Source organism: Brassica napus, chromosome C4 (assembly GCF_020379485.1).
Source record: "Brassica napus cultivar Da-Ae chromosome C4, Da-Ae, whole genome shotgun sequence".
In the NCBI taxonomy this organism is placed as follows: domain Eukaryota; kingdom Viridiplantae; phylum Streptophyta; class Magnoliopsida; order Brassicales; family Brassicaceae; genus Brassica; species Brassica napus.
In genome coordinates, this window is record NC_063447.1 from 55,214,447 (window position 1) to 55,234,303 (window position 19,857).

Sequence of the window (19,857 nt, forward strand, 5' to 3'; positions counted from 1 at the left end):
TCTTTTGTCATCTTTAGAATTTGGACCAACAGTGTGATTTATTTATTTAACGTGCTAACATTTTTAATAGTAAAATATCTAAATTTTAAGAATAGTGGTAATAAACCGTCTATTTATTTAGAGTTTAATTTTTAATCCTCATTTTTATTTAATTGTTTTAAATTATTGTACGCATGTTGACATTATGTCACCATCTTATTTTATAAAATAACGCTATATACGACAACACAGTTATAAAGTTTTTTGGAACAAAAGTATTATAAGTTTCAGATCAGATAATTTTTTTTTGTCTAAATTTAAATTAAGAAATAAGTACTAATCTGTTGCCAAAAAAAAAAGTACTAATCTAAAATTAAATTTGTTGCAAACTTATAAAGCAAAACAAAAAATGATTATTTTGTCCAATCTACTTTTTTTTAATATCCAAAATCATTTCCGTACGGATCTAGTCTTGGTCGATTATTAGACAGCAAACTTTGGATACTTTCATTTCATTTCATTTCATTACCAAAACTAAAACCCACATCAGAACAAAAGCTCTCAGTTTATTTACTACTACTTCCCCTTCTGCGATTGTCTCTCCGACAAACCCTAATTTTGAAAGGGAAAAAGGGGTTTCAGTTAAATCCTCTAAATCTCGGTCCTTTTATCATTTTGGTTCATGGATTCCGAAGAAGACATGCTCGATGCGCACGATATGTACTCAGGGGAGGAGGATGATTTCTACAGCGATGATTACAAGGATAGTGATGATGATGACGATGATGATGGCGAACCCGATTACGGCTTTGTCGAGGAAGACGCTGACGATTCTGCCATGATCGCCTCCCATCGCTCTCAGGTTGGGTTCTTCTACTTTGTTGATTTGCTTGTTGGGTGTTTGAAGCTAATTGCTTTTACAACTTGTTATGGTGTCTTCGTGACTTGGCTGCTGGTAAAGTTTGAAACTTTATGGGCTTTCTATAATAAAGTCTCAGTTTTTTTTAGCTTTTAGATTGTTTGTTGCATTCTTTGGCTCTACCTTTTAAGTCTCTCTATAACTGCATTGTTAACTATTTATTTGGCTTGAACTTTTATGTTTACTACTGGTGTTGTTAGGGTCATTTCTCTCTGTTTTATTGAAGTTCATGGTCTACTTTTATTCTTGTGTGATCATTGACCCATGATTGTTGTAATATTGGTTTCCTTCCAGAAAAACTTTTGTGTTCTGAAGGAAGAAGATATTCTCAAGCACCAGATGGATGCTATTGAACGAGTTTCTATCGTCCTCTCAATAACTGAAGTCGAAGCGAGTGTTTTGCTTCGTTACTTTCACTGGTAAACGCCTTTGTCATTTGATGTTTGATATTATCACTGCTCCCTTGTTTATTTTCAACTTATATGGAGACAGCTTTTTGTTTTCTGGTCATAATATCAAATAATCTCTATAGTTCTTCTAGAATGTATATCTATCCATATTATACTTGTGTGATTATTCTAGCTTCCTGATGCGATGAGAGCCTTCTCGTTTCAGGAGTGTTGGTAAAGTTCATGATGAATGGTTTGCGGATGAAGAGAGGGTCAGGAACACTGTGGGTATATTGGAGAGACCTGTTGTTGCACCATCTGATGACACAGAGGTATGTACTTTGAATTATAGAATATGATTTGGTTTTTACATTTATCTTTCTTGATAATTCATGTCTTACTGACGCATGATGTGTTGTTTAGCTTACATGTGGAATCTGTTTTGATCCGTACCCTCCTGAGAAAATTGCTTCAGTTTCTTGTGGCCATCCTTTCTGCACTACGTGCTGGACAGGTTCGTTGTAGCTTTTTTTTTTCTTTCTTTTCCTCATTAGCATCCTCAAAAACTCTTACATTTCTAATTTAAATTGTTTCCTTGTATTTATCCAAGTTAGATTTAGTTGATTTGATTTGTTGCCCAAAAAAAAAAAAAAAAAGATTTAGTTGATTTGATGTAGCTCAATTGGATTGTTAATTTCAGAATCTTCCATCTTTGAGTGTTCTGAGACAGCTTGTGTGCTCCATTTTCAACAACAATATTTGTTGAGTGGTAAGTTACATTTTACAATGTACTGTTTTTGCAGGTTACATCAGCACAACCATTAATGACGGCCCAGGATGTTTGATGCTAAGGTGTCCTGACCCATCTTGTCTAGCTGCTGTTGGTCATGATATGGTTGACAAACTAGCGTCTGAAGAAGATAAGGAGAAGTACAATAGATACTTTCTTAGGTCCTATATTGAAGACAACAGAAAGGTAAAGGCTACCTAGTTCACTCCCAGGCTAGTGGTTAACATTCAAAATGAACACAGCCTTTGTAACATGTTACTAGTGTTGTTGGAACGTTTTGTTCATTCTCATGATTACATTATGTTTTCCGTGCTCTCGAAATATTCTTAACGACTTTAGGTTGTGCAAAGTTCCAAATTGTATTAATCTCTCTCCATTATTCGTACGCAGCGATGTTAGTATCCCTGATGTTGCATCTGCTTTGGTTTATCTTGTTCAGATGAAGTGGTGTCCAGCCCCGGGGTGTGAATATGCGATTGATTTTGTTGCCGGGTCTGGAAACTATGATGTCTCCTGCCTTTGCTCGTTTAGCTTCTGCTGGAATGTAAGTTCTTTGGTCAAAGCCCATTAATTTGATTACTCCTTTTTTTTTTTCCCTTGTATTTTGCTTTATCAATAGATGTGTGTTAAATCTGAATTTTAGTGCACAGAGGAGGCTCACCGACCTGTGGATTGTAGCACAGTATCAAAATGGATATTAAAGAACAGTGCTGAATCTGAAAATATGAATTGGTATACATTCTATCTCTATCTTTATCCTTTACTTGTGTTCTTGATCCTTAGTCTCTGGCTTTTACAGAGAGTGAACTATATTTCACCACCTTTGAGCTTTACTAACTCTGCAACATCTTCAGAATTTTTATATATCTTGCTAATCAAAATTTACCTCCTTTTTGTGCAGGATACTTGCCAATTCAAAGCCGTGTCCAAGATGCAAGCGGCCAATTGAAAAAAATCAGGGCTGTATGCATATGACATGCACACCGCCTTGTAAATATGAATTTTGTTGGTAATGCTTCGCCGTCATCTCTAACTAAACAGCGTCTTAGTTTGGTTATTTTTTGCTTCTCCTAGAAGTGTGTTCTCTTCAACGCCTTACAGTTTAGTCTTGTGACCGTAAGTTCAAGAAACACTAATTGTGGTGTGTATTTTGTTATGCCTATAGGCTTTGTCTTGGTGCGTGGATGGATCATGGGGAAAGAACTGGTGGGTTTTATGCTTGTAACCGGTACGAGGTGGCCAAGCAAGAAGGCCAGGTAAGACCTGGGGTAATTGTTTGATCCTTTTGTGACATTTTTCTCAGTCATTTGAGCTGATGTTTTTGACTAGTGATATGGATTCATCTTTCCTTGTTTTAGTATGATGAGACTGAAAGGAGGAGAGAGATGGCGAAAAATTCACTAGAGAGATACACTCATTATTATGAACGCTGGGCAAGCAATCAAACGGTATGCACATTTCTATACTTCTTATGCCTAAGGAGGTTTTGTAGCTCTTCATCATTTATTTTTTTCTTCTTCATTATTTTTGTGTGATTTGGCAGTCGAGGCAAAAGGCTATGACGGATCTGCAGCAATTGCAGACGCATAATGTAAGAACTGTTATGTTGTTGAGAACTTTACTGCTTTTATGAATCTCTTAATTTAGTGAGTTATAGTCTTCATTCTTGAAATGAATATAGTTCTGGCTGTTTCTCATACTCTGTTACCTATATTTGACTTATCTCAATTTCCACCAGCTTGAGAAGCTTAGTGATAAGCAGTGCACACCAGAATCCCAGCTCAAATTCATCTTAGAAGCTTGGCTTCAGGTGAGCAGATAAAAGTCTTTAGATAACCAAATGAGGAATTTTTCATAGCATTTTTCATAACAGTTTCCCCTACCACCGCAGATCATCGAATGTAGGCGAGTCTTGAAATGGACATATGCATATGGATACTACCTACCTGATCATGAACATGCCAAGCGACAATTTTTCGAGTATTTGCAAGGTCAGTAACCTCTTGTGTGGAACGTTTTGCCTGTAAATTGATTCCGAAGCAGGTTAACTTTTTTCATATTGTGCAGGGGAGGCTGAGTCAGGTTTGGAGAGGCTCCATCAATGCGTAGAGAAGGACTTGCTTCAATTTCTCAATGCAGAAGGCCCATCAAAAGATTTCAATGATTTCCGGACAAAACTAGCTGGTTTGACCAGGTAAGCCTTTTGTCTTTCTTTTTGATAGAGACGAAAGTATCTGAAGACAGACCCTGTGGAATATAGTTTGTGATACATTATACTTCTATTGTGTTGTATATTTGCAGCGTAACTAAAAATTACTTTGAGAACTTGGTGAAAGCTCTGGAGAACGGTCTTGCTGATGTAGACTCACACGCGGCTTGCAGCAGCAAATCAACAAGCTCTAAATCAACAGGTTGCAGTAGCAAAACAAGAGGGAAAGGCAAAGGAAGTTCCAGAACTGGTGGATCTTAATATATGTCTTCGTCAAGGTATAAAACCCTGAATTGGTCTTGAGATTACTTCCAGCTGTTTCTTTGGACATTTGGAGAATGCACACGATCAAAGAAAACCCCCTAAACTGCACTCACATAGTGGAAAAGGTCCAGTTCTTCTTTTATGTGTGTGTGCAGGTTTGGAATGTAGGGTTTGTGTTATGTTTCCTGCTTATGTATAGTGTAAAAGAATATGTCTGTGTTATCTCTTCACACATTGTAACTTTACTTCTGTCATCTGCTCTGCTATGACAATCTCTATGAAACAAAATGGAGTGAATGGTGGCTGCTTTGTGTATGCCTTCACTTGACAAATCTCTGTTTGTAATATTGAATTCAAGTTACATTTGAAGAATAACTCTTAGGGTACTGAAACTTTTGGGTGTTTTAATTATTAAACTATATATATTCAAATGCAACAATTTTGATAAAATGAAGTTTCTATGCTCTTCTGTTTTCATCTTCCAGTTGTGTTGAAAAGAGTTCTAAAGAAAAGAAGATGAGCAATAATCACATTTTCTTTTGTCACTAGTAGCTCCAAGAACAAACAGATTAAAAAAGAGTAACAAAGAGATCAGTTTCTTTAGTTTCTTAGACCTGAGGGCTTATAGGTTCTGGAGTGGACAAGCTCCATTGACTTGTTCTTGGGATCAAGTATCTTAGCTTTCTTCCTTGCTACAGGGAACTCCATGGAATGAAATTTAGGACCATTGTTCCCACCATCTTCTTTGAACATCTTGATGCTCAGAGCATTCAACAAGGCCCTAGAGTACTGTCTCGATGCCATTTTCCAGTCAGTCCCTGACTTCATCATCGCCTTAAACTCATCAAAGCTTATCCGTCCATCCTGTTCCCAAGAAACATGTTAGGAATCTCACATCCAAAAAGTATAGACTAGTTTAGTATATAAGCAACATGAATCAGTTTTGTGATGGGAACTCATGAATCAAGTATCTTAGGTTCACTCAATTTCAAAAACTCGGCAGGCGGTAATTAGGTGCTTTACAAGCGATTATTGATTAGGCGGCCGCTTAAATCGATTTTTTGAACACCTAGACCAATTTAAAAAAAAAAAACGTCCAAGAAAAATCGTTTTGTTTAGATTTTTAGAACACCGAGTTTGCTACAGCCACAGCCTTTGTTCATTTACCTTGTTGAGGTCAACGTCAAAGAAGATATCTTTGATCCACTGATCACCATTATGGCCTAGCTTATCATCATCAAATAGAGCTTCCTTGAGCTCATCTAGCTCAATAGATCCGTTCCCATTCTTGTCAAAATACTTGAATGCTTGCTGCAAATGCTCATCACAACCCATTCTCTTCAAATGTATTGCCAAAGTCACAAACTCTTCACAGCTCAACATCCCATTTCCATCTGTATCCGCTGCATCCATCAGCATCTTCACATCGCCATCGGGACAAACTGTTCCAAACTTTTTCAGCCCATCTCTTAGTTCCTCGAATGTCAAGCGACCGTTCTTGTCAGTGTCCATCGTTTGAAACATCTGTACTATCTCTTCTATCTCCTTGTTTGGTAGATTGTCAGCAACAATCTGAAAGATTTGTTTCCGGATCAGTAGTAAAAATTAAATGCATGGTGTTTGTGAAGTTCAAGAAAATTAATTAATATACCCTGAGGACTTTCTTCTTGAACCTGTTCATCAACAAGAACTGTTGAATCTTGGTCCTCACGTTATCTCCAAGATTCACATTTGGTGCTCTCTCTGCGTTCTGGATCCATGGATGTTCTATAAAACATAGTTTTTAGATCAAACAATGTGCTTTTATTAATCTTATTATGTCGATAATGAAATGTTATTATCATTAAGTTACCAAGAACTTCTTGAACTGTGAGTCTGCTATAAGGGTTTGCATCAAGCATGTCCTTAACGAGCTCTTTGGCTTCAGTTGAGACTTTCGGCCAAGGATCCCTCTCGAAATCGATGTTCCCTCTCACGATCGCATGCGCTATTCCTTCCTCAGTTTCTGCCCAAAAGGGAGGAACACCACAAAGCAAGATATAGAGTATAACACCAGCGCTCCAAACATCTACCTCAGGACCGTAGTTTCGTCTCAAAACCTCTGGAGCCATGTAGTAAGGACTTCCCACAATCTCGTTGAACCGCTGACCTGCAATATCCATTCGAATGCAAACCGATTTTCTCTTCAAGAAGATAACATAAACAACTAGAGAGATGTGGTTAGTACCAGGTTTGAAGAAAATGGAGAGACCAAAATCAATAGCTTTGAGTTGTGCAGTCTCGGTTTCGCTCGAGAAAAGGAAGTTCTCTGGTTTAAGATCTCTATGAATCACTCCATGTTCATGACATACCTTGACACACAAGAAAACAACAATAAAGGCGGGAAAAAACAAAAGATACAAAGAGATTTGAATTTTTTTTTCACACACCTTGACAACTTCAAGAATGGTTTTGGCGACAGAAGCAGCGGCACGTTCAGTGTAATGACCTCTAGAGACAATACGGTCAAAAAGCTCTCCTCCTTCACAAATCTCCATTACTAGATAAACCGCGTCTTTGTCCTCAAAAGCTTCTTTAAAGCTAACAATGTTTGGATGTTTTGGTAAGCTTCTCATGATCTCTACCTCTCTTCTTACATCCTCAACATCTATCTCCGTCCTTAGTTTCTCCTTTGATATTCTCTTACATGCAAACCTGCCAGGTTTTTTCTTCGTTAAATAAAATAAAATAAAACAGTTTTACGCAAAAATACTCAAACTTTCAAATCTTATTGTGAGGAGTCTACTTTTCTAATAAGAGTTAATTTATTACTCCCTCCGTTTTTTAATACTTGATGTTTTAGAGAAAATATTTTTTCTCCAAATTAAATGACGTTTTCAATTTTCTAAGTTAAATTTATTAATGATTAATTAATTTTATATAACCAATAATATTATACCTTCTATTTTATTATTGTTTGAATTGTGAAATAAGTAATGAATTTTTGTTTAGAATATGTAGAAATTTAAATATTTTAGATATGCTAAGAAACGGATGGAGTATGGTTTAAGTCTCGTCCTACAAAGATATGCAAGCTTTTTGGGTTTAAAACCTTGTAGTCTTTCAATAAAAGGACTCAAAACTTTCAAAAATATATATAAATGAGAATTACCTTTCTCGAGTAGTGATCTCAATACATTCATGAGTGACTCCAAACTCACCACGGCCTAGTTCTTTCCCCAACTCATACTTGACGAAGATTCCATCACCAATGGGCTCGGGAAGAACACGGCTCGGTGGCTGGAAAATCAATCTCTGGGAAAGATTAGTTGAGGAATCGACACGAGGGTTGGTGGATGTTTTGCTCTTACCGCTTTTCCGTCTTCTTACCGGTCTCTTCCTAAAGGGAGAACCTTTCAGTGGCGACGAAACACAGCTTCCCATGGGATATGGGTTTTCTTTGGAATAATTATCCAACGGAACCACGAATGATCGATGATTAATTACAATCGATCAAAAGCGATTTTTTCAAGAAGGAAATGTATTCAAATGCACCCCATGGGAAGGAAGAGAGAAGCTTGGCGCTCAAGTTTCTTTTTCTTTTTAGGTTTTTCTTTTTAGGTTCTTGGGCTTCTCTCTTCTTTTGATTACTTGTTTTTCGTGTTTTCTAAGTTTATTTTTGTTGTTTATTTGAAGAAAGAGGAAGTCCTAAAAGACAGGAAGATTGAGAGAGGATAAACAAAAAGATTGGATGGACGGAGAGAGCTTTCTATATTTGGTTATGACAGTCTGTTTGGTCAAGTTTATTACATAAAGCTGTCAACTTTGTTGCTGCTTTTTTAATGTTTTTCTCCTCCCGTTGATATTCTCGGGGGCAAGGGCGGTTAATATGGCCGAATTGGTCTAAGACGCAGAACTAAGGATCTTGTTTAAGAACTGCGGTTTCAAACCAGTTAACAACTTGTTGATATGGCCGAGTTGGTCTAAGGCGCAGGATTAAGGTTCCTGTCCGAAAGGGCGTGGGTTCAAATCCCACTGTCAACAGACTATTTTTTTCACGATTGTTGTTAACCCGCTCATGCGCTTCACATTGGTGTCTGCCTCAACCTCAATGCTCTCTACCACAAGTTTAAATTAAGCACAAGAATAGTGTCAAAACGGGGGAACATTAGTTTTTTTTTATTTGCCCAATCAAAACAAACTTTTGGAAACAGCAAGTATTATCCTTGAGATGTTCTTTTATTCTGAATAATAAAATGCAAAAAAGAAAGAAAGGTGGGTTCTAGCATCAGCTTCTTGAAAATTCCAAACTGCTGAGACATGTTGCAGAAGAGAATGTTGTTGCAAACAAGCTCATAGGAACTTTCTGTGTGGTCTGCCTGCATCTTCGTCTTGCATATGCTGTCAATAGAAAATTCAAGTTTTGAGTAAGTTAGCTTGACTCCAATGTTGTAAAGCACCAGCACATATTTACTTAGTCACTGAAATTTGCACTAACAAGCAATGACATAGAGCATCAATCACATAAGTCTGTCACTCAGAGTTCACAGATAAAGTGCCAAGATTAATAATGTTGAAGGCCATTTATTTCATTGCACACCTATAAACAAGTTCAGACTCAAGACTCAGAATAATAAAAAGAGAAGCAGATGAACCCAGTTTTAGCAAAAAAACCAATCAAGACTAAAAGGGTAAAAATAACATTAGCACACTTGAACCAATCTTGTCTCTTCAACTTCAACAACTTTGGCAATAATAGGTCAAACCAAACACACAAGAAAACGCATATATGAACCAAATGATTTTACAATAAGATCCAAATTCAAAGCTCACAGTAACATGAAAACACAATTAGGGCACAAAAACAAACATGGACATTTCTGATTCGGGCAGAGAGATCGAAAATCGAATCGAATCGAGTGAGATAGAGAGAGACTGAAGCTCACAAAGTCTTTGACGATGCCCTTGTAGACGATGATGGGGAGGGCGATGCCGAAGATTCCGATGAGAGCGAAGTTCCGACGCGTCCAGCGGAAGTTATGCTCCAGATTCTCTCTCGCGGATCCCCAATCCTCGATGAACTTGTTCTTGTTCGTCTCCATTCCTCCACCCATCCTCTTCTCTCGATTCAACCTTTCTCTTCGACGACTGTGTCTGTGGAGTTAGATCGATCCCGGTTTGGTCAATTATGTTTCGTCAATTGAGTAATAAACCAAATTCTCATGAGCGACAACAATTTTCTCATGTGAAAATTATTTTAGCCCAAGGCCCATTCAATAATGGGCCCAATGTTTCGTTTACCGAGTTTTTTGTTGTTGTTTTGAAGATGATTAGTGCTTCATAGCATGATTATCCAAGGATCTAAGAGGGTTTCTAAAGAAAATCACTGATTTAATTAAATCAAAAGTCATAATAATTTGAGTAACCGATCCTTAATGTGAGATTTTGGGGACTGCTTTAAAGAAGGGTTTTTAAAACACGTGTCAGCGTATCATGAAGTTTAATTTTTTTTTTCTTTCTTATTTTTTCTTTTCTCTCTTTCTTTTCCTCAGTTTCTCTCGTTCTCCGCCTTCTTTGTCGGTGTCTCCTTCTCCTCTCAGATTATCCGGTGGACGACGATGAGTTTATGTTAATCAGAAGCATCAAGCCCTCTGGTTCGCGAGACCTCTATTCCGCCATTGAAAAGGCTCTTAAAGGTTCACCAATCGCCAGATTATTCCCTCCTCTTCCCCCAATGGTTTCCACTTATAGTTGCTCTTGTAGCCTCAGGGTAATTCCCCTCCGACCATCCTTCGTCGGAAACTATGGTGCGTCTTCTGTAATCGCCTCACAGCTTTCTTCTTTTGGTCGCTCTCTTCATTTGATTAGCTTCAGAATTGTTGTTTGATTGGTCGGAAGATAACTTGTCTTGCTATCTTAAAGATTGGTTGGTTAGAGAGTGGTCTGAATTTGTCTGTAACATGACTGGAAAGTTCATAGTTTGAAGTCATATTTGTTGATTGATTATGCTTTGTCCTGTTAAAGGTTGGTTGATTAGAGAGTTTCGGTAAAGATTGGTTGGGTATAGAGTGGTTGATTAATGAACAGATTGATTATGCTTTGTCCTGTTAAAGATTGAAGATAACTTGTCTTGCAGTTTTAGTTTAAGAGTTTGTGATCATCTATCTGATTTTGTCTTATAAGATCTCTCTCTTTAACTAAACCTTCTACTTAGAATCTTCAATCTGTTCATTAATTCCTAGAACGTGTTGTTATGGAATTAATGGAGACAATGTAGTTGTTGTTATGTAATGTAATGGAATTAATGCGGTTTGGCTTGATGTTGTTCTTGTTCTTTTAATGGTTTGGTGGTTTGACTGTAAAAGTTCTATTAAATTATGAGAATTGTGTTGTTGTGATACAGTCATGAGAGGTTTGTTGCAAGTGTGAAGCAAGTGTCATTGTCATCACTCACCTCGTGAAGCAAGTGTGAAGCAAGTGTCATTGTACAAGTTTTGTATGCATGTGCGTAAGCAGTCACGAAGTTGTATTACAAAAGTCATGAATAGAGCGTTTGTATGCTAGTGTATTATCAGTGTACAAACTTTTGTATGCTAGTCAGTCAGTCATGAATAGATTGTTTGTATGCTAGTGTCTTCTATTATCAGTCAGTAAGTCACAAGCTTTTGTCCAATTCACGGACTGTTCTTTCCTTGTATTCAAGTCATGAAGACCATAAAAGGCTTCTATTATCACTCTAGCAAACTTCTCGACTTGTAAAGAATCAAACACAACACCAAAATCATCTTCTTGTCACAGCACTCTTGGTTTCTAAATTTTTTTTCCCACACCACCAAAATCATTTTTTCTCTTTAATTACAACACCCTTGGTTTGAGAATTTATCGTTCACAACACCAAAGTCATATTTTCTCTTTAATCACAACACTATTGCTTCGAACTATAATTCGTGATAGACAAATGTATCAACAACTAAAAGCTGATTTGGTTAAACATATATGGCGTAAATTTGGACGTGATGAATACAACAACTGAACTCAGATGCTTCTTTCAAATTATTCTCTTTTATTTTCGTAATCTTTCTTTTTATGTTTTTATTTTAAATCCTATGTTGAAAATGTTATCTTTTAATATGTTTTATTTAATAAATAAATTTTATCTTAAATTTTTTTTTTTTAAGAACCCTTAATTAAGAAACTACCATTGGAGGCGCAAAATCGAATAGTTTCTTAACTAGAGTTTCTTAAGTCCACTAAGTACACTTATATCGTTTCTCTTTATAGCCGCGTAAATTTTAAATTTTAATTCACAGATTTTTCTGAATTACGACAAAAGAAAAAGGAAAACATTCTAAAAAAATAGATTCATGTGTTTTCATTTAATTGATATACAGTATATGTTTCCTTAATTCAAAGTTTGACTTGTGAGAGAATCACTAGAACCTGATTGTAATTGGATATCGTCAAAGTGCCAAATTAATGAAATTGCGTCGCTTCGATTCTCAGCTCTCTCTCCTTTTAGTCTTCTCTTTTTTTTTTTTTTAGTCTTTACATTTCTACATGCATAGATTTCGACGTTCAATCGCTGAAGGTGACAAAGCTTCTTTCTCATTTCTCGTAAGCTCGTTTGTGCTTCTTATTAAAGAGCTGCTTTATATTTTTACATTTGATTTCTTCGAGTTCTGTTCCTAGAACGGTCATAAAATTCGTTCTTTAGGGTTTAATATTAATATCTCAGGCGTAGTTGTTGACTCTTTCTAATTCTTAGAAGAAAATAAAAACACTTAGTGCTAGGTGTGTCAAGAATTCTTTAGTCTGATATTCTAATTTTATAATGTATACTTCATTCTTATTACATCATCAACGTATCATGAATGTTGTACAAGTTCTTTTATATTTTAATTCTTATATTATCTTCTTTCAAGTAGTTGACATGTTCTTGTTCTCTTATTCAGAGAAAATGACAAGAATGTGTCCTGCATTTACTCTTTCTGATTTTATCTCTAATCACACGCTAATGTGTTTTATGTTATGATCTGGTCTGCGTTTAAAAGTAAATAAAAATCTCTGTGTCTTTGGCTCTGAAGATTGAAGGAGCAACATTTGAAACCTTCACCATGTCTTTTGCAGGTGGGAAAGATGGATCTAAAGGTTTCGTGAAGAGAGTTGCATCAACTTTCTCCATCAAGAAAAACAAGAAGAACACCACAACCAATGATCCAAAACCACTTCTTCCACGGTCCAAATCAACAGGTTCCAACTATGAATCAATGCGTCTACCTCAAGGGAAAAAGACTCTTCCAGATGTCAGAGCAGCAAACACGAAGAGGACCAAATCCGCAGGTGTTTCCCCTCAGCCACGGCGCGAAAAGATCGATGATTCATCCGGTAAACAGTTTATCAAGATGAGATGTTTTGACGACAGCGATTCCGTTTGGTTGGCTTCGGACTGCGCTTCTACTTCCTCTCTTCTAGAGGAACGTAGAGTCTCTGTCTCGTTTCATTTCTCACTCGACGAAAAGGTTGTCTCCTGGTTATCAAACGCTGCTAACTCTTCATTGTCTCTCAAAGAGAATCATCATCATCATCACCGGACAAAAAGTACTTCAGAGAACATGCGAAAGGACGGAAAATTCTGCAACTCATCCGGTAAATATATTGGAACAGGTTCTGTAAAGTCGTCCTCGCGTTTGCATGAGAGCAACAACAAGACTTGTCCAAGGAAATCATGTGAAGAGTCGTCTAGTCATGAAGAAAAGAAAGTTAGTTTCTCACTAGAGTCAGATGTGTCTCCTTCACCGGTTAACTTAATTTCTGTCCCATCTACTCCAGCTAGACCCATACTTGCAGAGAGTGGAGATTCAAAGAGAAAGCATGTTGTGGAGCCTCTTTTTTGGCCATTGGAGCAGAAGTTTGATTGGACGCCAGAGGATATACTAAAGCATTTCACCATGTCTCCACGTAGAAAGAAATCAATAGGAACCAAAGGTGCAAGTACCTCTCCAAGATCAATGAGGGCACAGCTTCAGACAAGAAAGCTAGATCTCAAAGAAGGGTGCAAGAGAAAGCTCATGTTCAACGGTCCTGCAGGATCAAATTCAAAACCAACACGGATCCCTGAACTGAAAAGAACAGTAAGCAATAACAGTAGCAGCAACAAGGGAACCGAGATCAGCAAGAACCAACAACAACCCATCAGCAGGAACATTGTGAAGAGGAACAAAAGTTTGCCGTCTAGGTTGAGAAAATCTAGTAAAATATCTTCAAAGGTGGTACCTATCGAAGAGAGTGGAGAGATAGGAGGCAGAGAGGCAAAAACACCTAAGAAGCTTATCATGACACGCAAGTCCAGGACTTTCTTGGAAGATGACTTTGCTTTGATGAATGATTTCTCTATAGAAAAAGCTGTTGGGCTTTGTGAGTTCAGGGGAAGAGAAGGCATAGATTCAGACTTCAACACTGAGGGCTTCTTGTTTGAAGACTCTCTATGAGAAAAAAAAGAAGAAGATAAAGGCTTTACAGGTGTGTGAAATAGTGTATACTTGCCAAAACCAACATCTGCATTGGTGACAATTTTGTTCCTTGTTTGTATATCTATTGGATAGTAAATACATGTGACATTCATATATAACCACACATATGTATGCATTTTGGACCAATCAAAGAGCCGGAACATGTGTTCTCATTAAAAGTTCTATACTTTGACAAGATGGTTGTGTCATTCATCTGTATGTTAAGGTTCTCAGTCCTTAGAATATAAGCAGACATAACCATTGGAGAAATATAGCAAACATTTCTTCATATTAGCATGTGAACGGCATTGGATAGTATCCCTTCTTCTCGGAATGTTTAAGCTGAGTGAGATCGTTTGCCTTGTGCTAAACACTTGCTACCTCTTGTTGTTACAACCGGTGTATCCTATATAGAGAAGTGACCACATGAAGCAAAGACAATTATTTCTTTGTCAAGATATTATACGATGCATCACAATATCTTGAAGACCAAGTAATCAGGCTGGCTTACATTATCGATTACTAAAACATTAGTGGCTATAGTCGGAAGTGAAATTAAACGATGGTGATATATTGACTCATCTGCAACAGAGGAAAATTCTTTCAAAGCTTGTAGAATCCACAGAGTCTAAGAAAATGTCTACACAAACATAACCAAAAGAAAAGAACTTTACATTTTGCGTGGTAATATGTTCACTCTCACACCAAAATAAAGAAGGAAGCAACAGCTGCTAAACCTATCAGCAATCAAAGTATCACGTACTGATGATCTTGACAAAATCATATCAGAATCACTGAATCAGGCAGAATCGTCACGGAAAGAGATGCTTTCGGTTTCTGCTTTGGTGGGAATATAGAAACCGTCCACATATAAATCCATATCTTCGCCAGGAAGAGAGCTGTGACCATCAGGAGAGCCAGCTGGATGGTCTGATAAAGATCATTACATGCGGTAAGTTGCTACTCATGCATGCATGTGTCAGATACAAAGATATCATCTAGCTACTACCAGTACTTAATTCTGTAAATAGTTATATAACTAAGAGAGCTAATTCGTGATGTTTCAATACATGATAATACAAAGGATAATGCAAGTGTGACTTACCAACTAAAGAAGATTCAGCCTCGTTTGTGTTTGCAACTTCTTCTTCTTCTGTATCACTTAGCTTCTGCATATCATTAAACACAAGAGAACGTACGTTAGACAAATCAGTAACACCATAGGAAACACAAACGCTAGCTTTCTTAATTCATGTAGAAGACGTACCGCATCTTCGTTGTCGACGTTGGGAAGGACGTCTTGGTCAGGTTTAACCAGAGTGAAACAAAGCTTATCGCTATTGTTTCTTGAGCGGAAACACCAAAGAGGGTACTTTTGACCAATCGTATACAGTTTCTCCTCAATCACTTTACCCCATCCCTTGGTTAACACCAAACCGTTGGCCCAATCTCTCAACTCAACAGCATGACCTTTTCCATTAGTATCAATAAAGAGACAGTTCACCCCTTTCTTGGGAACTTCAGCTAGGGTTCCTAGTTCGGCAGCGCTCAAGAAGTTTCTATCTACATGTTTAGGTAGCGAGAGTCGACCTTGATTCTTGTCCAGATCAGTAGCTTTGACTTCTTTCAACTCCATAATCTGATTTGCATCATAGCCTTGAAAATCCTCCATCTTCTCTAAAAGCCATTTAGGTGTCGTCGTCGTCGTTTCCGTCGTCTCCTCCGCAACGTTGCCTTGACCGTCGTCGTAATCTCTCGTCTTCCTTTTTAGCATGCTTCTCGTCTTTCCTGGTATTGCATCCCGTGGAATCTCTGATGTGTCTCCTTCCATGTTCATGTGTTGTTTTGTTAGCAGTAGAGAGAGAGATGGAAGCGATAGCTTTTTCTCCAAGAAAATCAAGAAAGAGAGAAGAGAGAAGAGAGAAGCGCTAGTGAAAAGAAGTAAAACAGGAGTTGACTTTGTTATATACTGCTACTTTTTTATTTGCTCGCTAGTTATTTTAATGCATCAAAAATAACAAAATGTTGGATCTCGTTAACCGAGCCGCTTCTTTAACCTTGAGAATTTTGGTTTCGTAATTTGTTTTTTTTACCGGTTTAACATTTTGCTTATGTAGAAATTTGGTTTGGTAATATTTGGTTCTCTGCCGGTTTAACATTTTGGTGATTTAATTCTCTGCCGATGTAACTTTTGAGATCAATTTTATTTAAACAAAAAAATTCCTTATTTTTCCTCTATTTCCTTCGGGCTCTAAGAGCAGGATTATCGGGATCTCTAAAAGGGGGGGAGAGTTAGTGTTTTTGGGATTAAAAATAAAAGATAAATATGTAATTAAGGTGAAGACGTCGCTTAAATTGGGCATTGAAGAGGCGTCTCTACTTAACACGTGTCACGCTTTTATGGCTCTTTCTCCCCCGAGACGAGGCCAAACCTCTCTTTTGGTCATTCATCGTTGACTCCGCTTCTCTCTCTCTCGTGATCTTTCCTCTCCGCAACGATGATCTGGCGTCGAGTCGAGGGAATCGAGCGGTGATCTCTCGTCGACGGAATCAATCGGCGTCGGTGTACTCGTCGTCTCTCACCCTCTCCTCGACGGAATCAAGCAGAATCAATCGATGATCTCTCGACGACTCCGCGTCTCTGTCTCTCACCTCGACGACAGCTCGTCTCTCTCCCTCTCCTCGAGGAGACCCCGTCTCTCTCTCTCTTCTCGACGATACCTCGTCTCTCTCTGTCTCCTCGACGATGCCGCATCTCTATCTCTCTCCGCCTCTCCTCCAATCGAAAGGTAATCAATCATTTGTTCTTGTGTTCTTCTTTCATGCATGTCTTTGATTAGGCTTCTTCTTGTTCTGATCGCATGTTTGATTTGTTTTGTCGGTTCAATTCTGTCTCGCGGTGATTCTCTACGACGGCGACGGAGCTCTCTGCGGTGGCTCTCCCCGGATCAAAAGGTAAAGCTTCTGTTTCATGTATTTGAATCAATGATGTCTAAGATTGTGGTTCTTCTGTTACGATATTGATTTGTTTGTTCAGTTCGATACCGTCTGTAGATTGATTGGTTTGTTGTGTTCGATTAATTGTGATTTGCTTGCTGGTAGTTTATTAATTTAGATTTGGTTTCTGTTTGTTGATATAATTTTTTGTTTCTGTGTTTGCCGTTTTGAGATGGAGAGGATCAAATACGTTATGCATACACGGTGAAGGTTCATCGATCAAAGGACTCCAATCACAAAACAAGGTTAGTGTAACAATCTTGGCAATATGTTTGCGTCTGTGATGAACTGAATAGAGTTGCATTGAGTTGAATAGAGTTAGCGTCTGTGATGAATTGAATCTTGGCAATTAATGAGTTGGTCAGTGCACGTTTATGGTTGCGGTTGATTAAGATGAATGGCTGCTGTATGTTGTGTGACTAATGGTAAGGTAGGAAACTATGTTCTGTTAGGTGTGATTAAACAAATGTGATTGTGAAGCTGGTTTAAGTGTTATAAATGAATTAGATATATGTCTACTCGAATTGGTTGTGGGTGTGATCAATGCCTCTTATCTCAGCTGATCAAATGTTCCTTTCTTTCTCTCTTCTTTAAATTCATTCGTTTCTTCTCTTCCTTTTACAACTCCTAAACTCGCCTATCTTCTCTTCTTGCTTTCTTATCATAACTTCCATCTCTCTTCTCATCAACTTCTCATCAACTTTTAGATATGGATCTTCTTCAAAGTCAACAAGAATCTTCCATCGGTTTAGAATCTTCTTCTATTCCTCTCTTTGGCACACAAGCTTCAGAAGGTTCTAACTTCGAACAAGAAAATCCTGCAGCGCGTACACCAAGAAGGGCGTGGACACCAACAGACGATGTTGTTCTCATAAGCTCGTGACTAAACACGAGTAAAGACCCATTGGTCGGGAATGAGCAACGCTTTGTTGCCTTCTGGAAACGCATAGCATCGTTCTTCTCGGCGAGTCCCAAGCTGGCTGGGTGTGAAAAAAGAGAGTCCTCGAAATGTAAGCAGTGGTGGCACAAAATTAACGATTTATGTGCAAGTTCTGTGGTGCTTACGAGGCTGCAACCAGAGAGAACAGTAGTGGACAAAACGAGAATGATGTTCTCAAAGTAGCCCATGAATTTTTTTACAACTTCTATAAGAAAAAGTTCACGCTTGAACATGCTTGGAAAGATTTCCGCAATGACCATAAGTGGTGTGAGCTCTCCACAGGTAAAAATGAAGGAAGCTCCAAAAAAAGAAAATGTGATGACGGTTTTGATTCAGCAAGCTCTCAAGCTTTAGATGATGAAGGAACCATCCGTCCCCTCGGTGTGAAGGCAGCAAAAGCGCGAGGTAAGAAGCCGATGGGTGATGTGAAGGAGCTCTCTGCCTTGCAAACTATGTGGAGCATCAAGCAACATGATTTGGCAATGAAGGAAAATGTCTCCAAGATGAAGCTACTTGAGAGTCTTGTTGCAAAACAAGTGCCGCTAGATGATTATGAGGAAGCTTTGAGAAAGAAGCTCATAAATGAGTTGATGTCTACTTAGTTTAAGTGTGGGTCTCGGTCTTAGTCTCGGTTTAAGCTCTAAGTGTGGGTCTCGGTCTTAGTCTCAGTTTAAGATCTTAAGAAGTTTAAAATGTGTCTTGTTCTTGGTTAATGTTTCTCTGGTTGTTGGATTTTCATGTTGTTAAAATGCTTTCATGTTCCTCTGCTTAATGGATTTTCATGTTTTCATGTTGGTTAATGTTTCTCTGCTTTCATGTTCCTCGGCTTAATGGATTTTCATGTTTTCTCTGGTTGTTGATACTTATTACATGTTCTATGTCATTGTCTCAGGTGAAGAAGACTGCTTGAGGAGAGTGAGATCATCACATGATAATAAGGTAATGGGACTACTCATTACCATCAGAGCCACATACCATGTTCCGTTTAAAACGAATAAAATACGTGGCATTGGTAGTAATGAGTGTTCCCGCTACCGTATTCGGTTGAAGATTCACGGGTGTTGTATGTGACGTTGAAAGAGCTAGAGTGAGATGTACTCGGCTGTGTCAGGTTCACGGGTGTTGTATTATTGTGCATGGGTGTTGTTGTGTCACATGTAATATATTGTAATTTCACGGGTATGTATTATGCATGGGTGTTGTATGTATTATGATCACGGGTCTTGTATGTATTATTGATCACGGGTGTCACTTGTATTATAAAGTCACCAAACTCATCTCATCTCATCTCATCTCATATCACTTATTCTCTTCTCATCTCATCTCATCCCATATCACATCTTCACTTCTTCACCAACTCATCTCTTGTTTTCACAAACTCATTACAAACACATCACAAACTCATCTTCACTTCTCGTCTCATCTCATCTATTCACAAACTCATCACAAAATCATCTATGGCATCTTCATCTCATAACAATTTAGAGGAAGTAGATGATGAAAGTTTTGATCAATGTTTTGATCAATATTTTGATCAAACGTTGGAGAATCTTTGCATTCATCATTTTGATCAGGAGGAAGCAAGGAAGAGAAGGAAAAAATGAGTTATATCAAAAGAAATTGTGAAGCAGGCCATGTACGTCTGTGGAATGATTATTTCAGTGAAACTCCAACATATCCTAAAAATCTTTTCCGTCGACGATTTAGAATGAACAAGCCATTATTCATGCATATTGTTGATCGACTCTTCAGTGAAGTTCAATACTTTCGTCAAAGGGAAGATGGTCTTGGGAGGCTTGGTGTCTCTTCACTCCAAAAATGTACGGCGGCTATTCATGTCTTGGCGTATGGTACTGCGGCTGATACGATCGACGAATATCTT

General features: G+C 38.0%; 5 protein-coding genes, 1 long non-coding RNA gene and 1 other non-coding gene across 10 annotated transcripts; 4 read left to right on the forward strand and 3 right to left on the reverse strand.

Moving 5' to 3' along the window:
* Positions 1–485: 485 nt before the first annotated feature.
* LOC111198199 (probable E3 ubiquitin-protein ligase ARI7) lies at positions 486–4,942 on the forward strand. 2 transcript variants are annotated; one of them, XM_022701364.2, is made up of 15 exons: positions 486–841; positions 1,193–1,317; positions 1,514–1,619; positions 1,711–1,801; positions 2,091–2,263; positions 2,517–2,621; positions 2,721–2,809; positions 2,979–3,086; positions 3,243–3,345; positions 3,436–3,525; positions 3,621–3,668; positions 3,816–3,887; positions 3,969–4,068; positions 4,145–4,271; positions 4,379–4,942. In XM_022701364.2, exons 1-15 carry the CDS (start codon positions 662–664, stop codon positions 4,545–4,547), a joined length of 1,686 nt encoding a protein of 561 aa, XP_022557085.1. In that variant the 5' UTR covers positions 486–661; the 3' UTR covers positions 4,548–4,942. The 2 variants fall into 2 exon arrangements, with proteins under 2 accessions (XP_022557085.1, XP_022557086.1); XM_022701365.2 differs by having other exon boundaries at positions 487–841; positions 3,243–3,333.
* Positions 4,685–8,312, reverse strand: LOC111205473 (calcium-dependent protein kinase 24-like). 2 transcript variants are annotated; one of them, XM_022701350.2, is made up of 7 exons: positions 7,702–8,304; positions 6,980–7,244; positions 6,778–6,901; positions 6,403–6,699; positions 6,202–6,317; positions 5,718–6,122; positions 4,685–5,414 (listed from the first exon to the last, which is right to left on the reverse strand). In XM_022701350.2, exons 1-7 carry the CDS (start codon positions 7,971–7,973, stop codon positions 5,151–5,153), a joined length of 1,743 nt encoding a protein of 580 aa, XP_022557071.1. In that variant the 5' UTR covers positions 7,974–8,304; the 3' UTR covers positions 4,685–5,150. The 2 variants fall into 2 exon arrangements, with proteins under 2 accessions (XP_022557071.1, XP_022557070.1); XM_022701349.2 differs by having other exon boundaries at positions 6,778–7,244; positions 7,702–8,312.
* A 180-nt stretch (positions 8,313–8,492) lies between these two features.
* TRNAL-AAG lies at positions 8,493–8,573 on the forward strand. The gene has a single exon. It is a non-coding gene; the product is annotated as a tRNA-Leu (tRNA).
* A 103-nt stretch (positions 8,574–8,676) lies between these two features.
* Positions 8,677–9,733, reverse strand: LOC106391387. Its single transcript, XM_013832010.3, has 2 exons — positions 9,476–9,733; positions 8,677–8,930 (listed from the first exon to the last, which is right to left on the reverse strand). The coding sequence occupies exons 1-2, from the start codon at positions 9,641–9,643 to the stop codon at positions 8,883–8,885; spliced, it is 216 nt and encodes a 71-aa protein (XP_013687464.1). The 5' UTR covers positions 9,644–9,733; the 3' UTR covers positions 8,677–8,882.
* A 143-nt stretch (positions 9,734–9,876) lies between these two features.
* LOC106391386 lies at positions 9,877–14,307 on the forward strand. 2 transcript variants are annotated; one of them, XM_022701367.2, is made up of 3 exons: positions 9,877–10,336; positions 10,933–12,143; positions 12,657–14,307. In XM_022701367.2, the coding sequence occupies exon 3, from the start codon at positions 12,797–12,799 to the stop codon at positions 14,015–14,017; it is 1,221 nt and encodes a 406-aa protein (XP_022557088.2). In that variant the 5' UTR covers positions 9,877–10,336; positions 10,933–12,143; positions 12,657–12,796; the 3' UTR covers positions 14,018–14,307. The 2 variants fall into 2 exon arrangements, with proteins under 2 accessions (XP_022557088.2, XP_022557087.2); XM_022701366.2 differs by having other exon boundaries at positions 10,933–12,117.
* A 314-nt stretch (positions 14,308–14,621) lies between these two features.
* Positions 14,622–15,996, reverse strand: LOC106377656 (B3 domain-containing protein At2g31420). The gene is made up of 3 exons (XM_022701368.2): positions 15,306–15,996; positions 15,144–15,207; positions 14,622–14,968 (listed from the first exon to the last, which is right to left on the reverse strand). Exons 1-3 carry the CDS (start codon positions 15,873–15,875, stop codon positions 14,838–14,840), a joined length of 765 nt encoding a protein of 254 aa, XP_022557089.1. The 5' UTR covers positions 15,876–15,996; the 3' UTR covers positions 14,622–14,837.
* Positions 15,997–16,556: 560 nt separating this feature from the next.
* On the forward strand, positions 16,557–19,257 carry LOC106379127. Its single transcript, XR_002658102.2, has 2 exons — positions 16,557–17,280; positions 18,868–19,257. It is a non-coding gene; the product is annotated as an uncharacterized LOC106379127 (long non-coding RNA).
* The last annotated feature ends 600 nt before the right edge of the window (positions 19,258–19,857 follow it).

What these genes read in the sequence shown, in the direction of transcription:
- LOC111198199 (XM_022701364.2), top strand. Translation starts at nt 662, where the DNA reads ATGGATTCCGAAGAAGACATGCTCGATGCGCACGATATGTACTCAGGG. An exon ending in TTGCTTCGTTACTTTCACTG is followed by an intron (nt 1,318 to 1,513) that starts GTAAACGCCTTT and finishes TTCTCGTTTCAG; the next exon opens with GAGTGTTGGTAAAGTTCATG. An exon ending in TGTAAATATGAATTTTGTTG is followed by an intron (nt 3,087 to 3,242) that starts GTAATGCTTCGC and finishes TTATGCCTATAG; the next exon opens with GCTTTGTCTTGGTGCGTGGA.
- LOC111205473 (XM_022701349.2), bottom strand. Translation starts at nt 7,973, where the DNA reads ATGGGAAGCTGTGTTTCGTCGCCACTGAAAGGTTCTCCCTTTAGGAAG. An exon ending in GAGATCACTACTCGAGAAAG is followed by an intron (nt 7,245 to 7,701) that starts GTAATTCTCATT and finishes AAAACCTGGCAG; the next exon opens with GTTTGCATGTAAGAGAATAT. An exon ending in CACAGTTCAAGAAGTTCTTG is followed by an intron (nt 6,318 to 6,402) that starts GTAACTTAATGA and finishes TATGTTTTATAG; the next exon opens with AACATCCATGGATCCAGAAC.
- LOC106391387 (XM_013832010.3), bottom strand. Translation starts at nt 9,643, where the DNA reads ATGGGTGGAGGAATGGAGACGAACAAGAACAAGTTCATCGAGGATTGG. An exon ending in AGGGCATCGTCAAAGACTTT is followed by an intron (nt 8,931 to 9,475) that starts GTGAGCTTCAGT and finishes TTCTATTGACAG; the next exon opens with CATATGCAAGACGAAGATGC.
- LOC106391386 (XM_022701366.2), top strand. Translation starts at nt 12,087, where the DNA reads ATGCATAGATTTCGACGTTCAATCGCTGAAG. An exon ending in TCGACGTTCAATCGCTGAAG is followed by an intron (nt 12,118 to 12,656) that starts GTGACAAAGCTT and finishes TGTCTTTTGCAG; the next exon opens with GTGGGAAAGATGGATCTAAA.
- LOC106377656 (XM_022701368.2), bottom strand. Translation starts at nt 15,875, where the DNA reads ATGAACATGGAAGGAGACACATCAGAGATTCCACGGGATGCAATACCA. An exon ending in ACGTCGACAACGAAGATGCG is followed by an intron (nt 15,208 to 15,305) that starts GTACGTCTTCTA and finishes AATGATATGCAG; the next exon opens with AAGCTAAGTGATACAGAAGA. An exon ending in GGCTGAATCTTCTTTAGTTG is followed by an intron (nt 14,969 to 15,143) that starts GTAAGTCACACT and finishes GATCTTTATCAG; the next exon opens with ACCATCCAGCTGGCTCTCCT.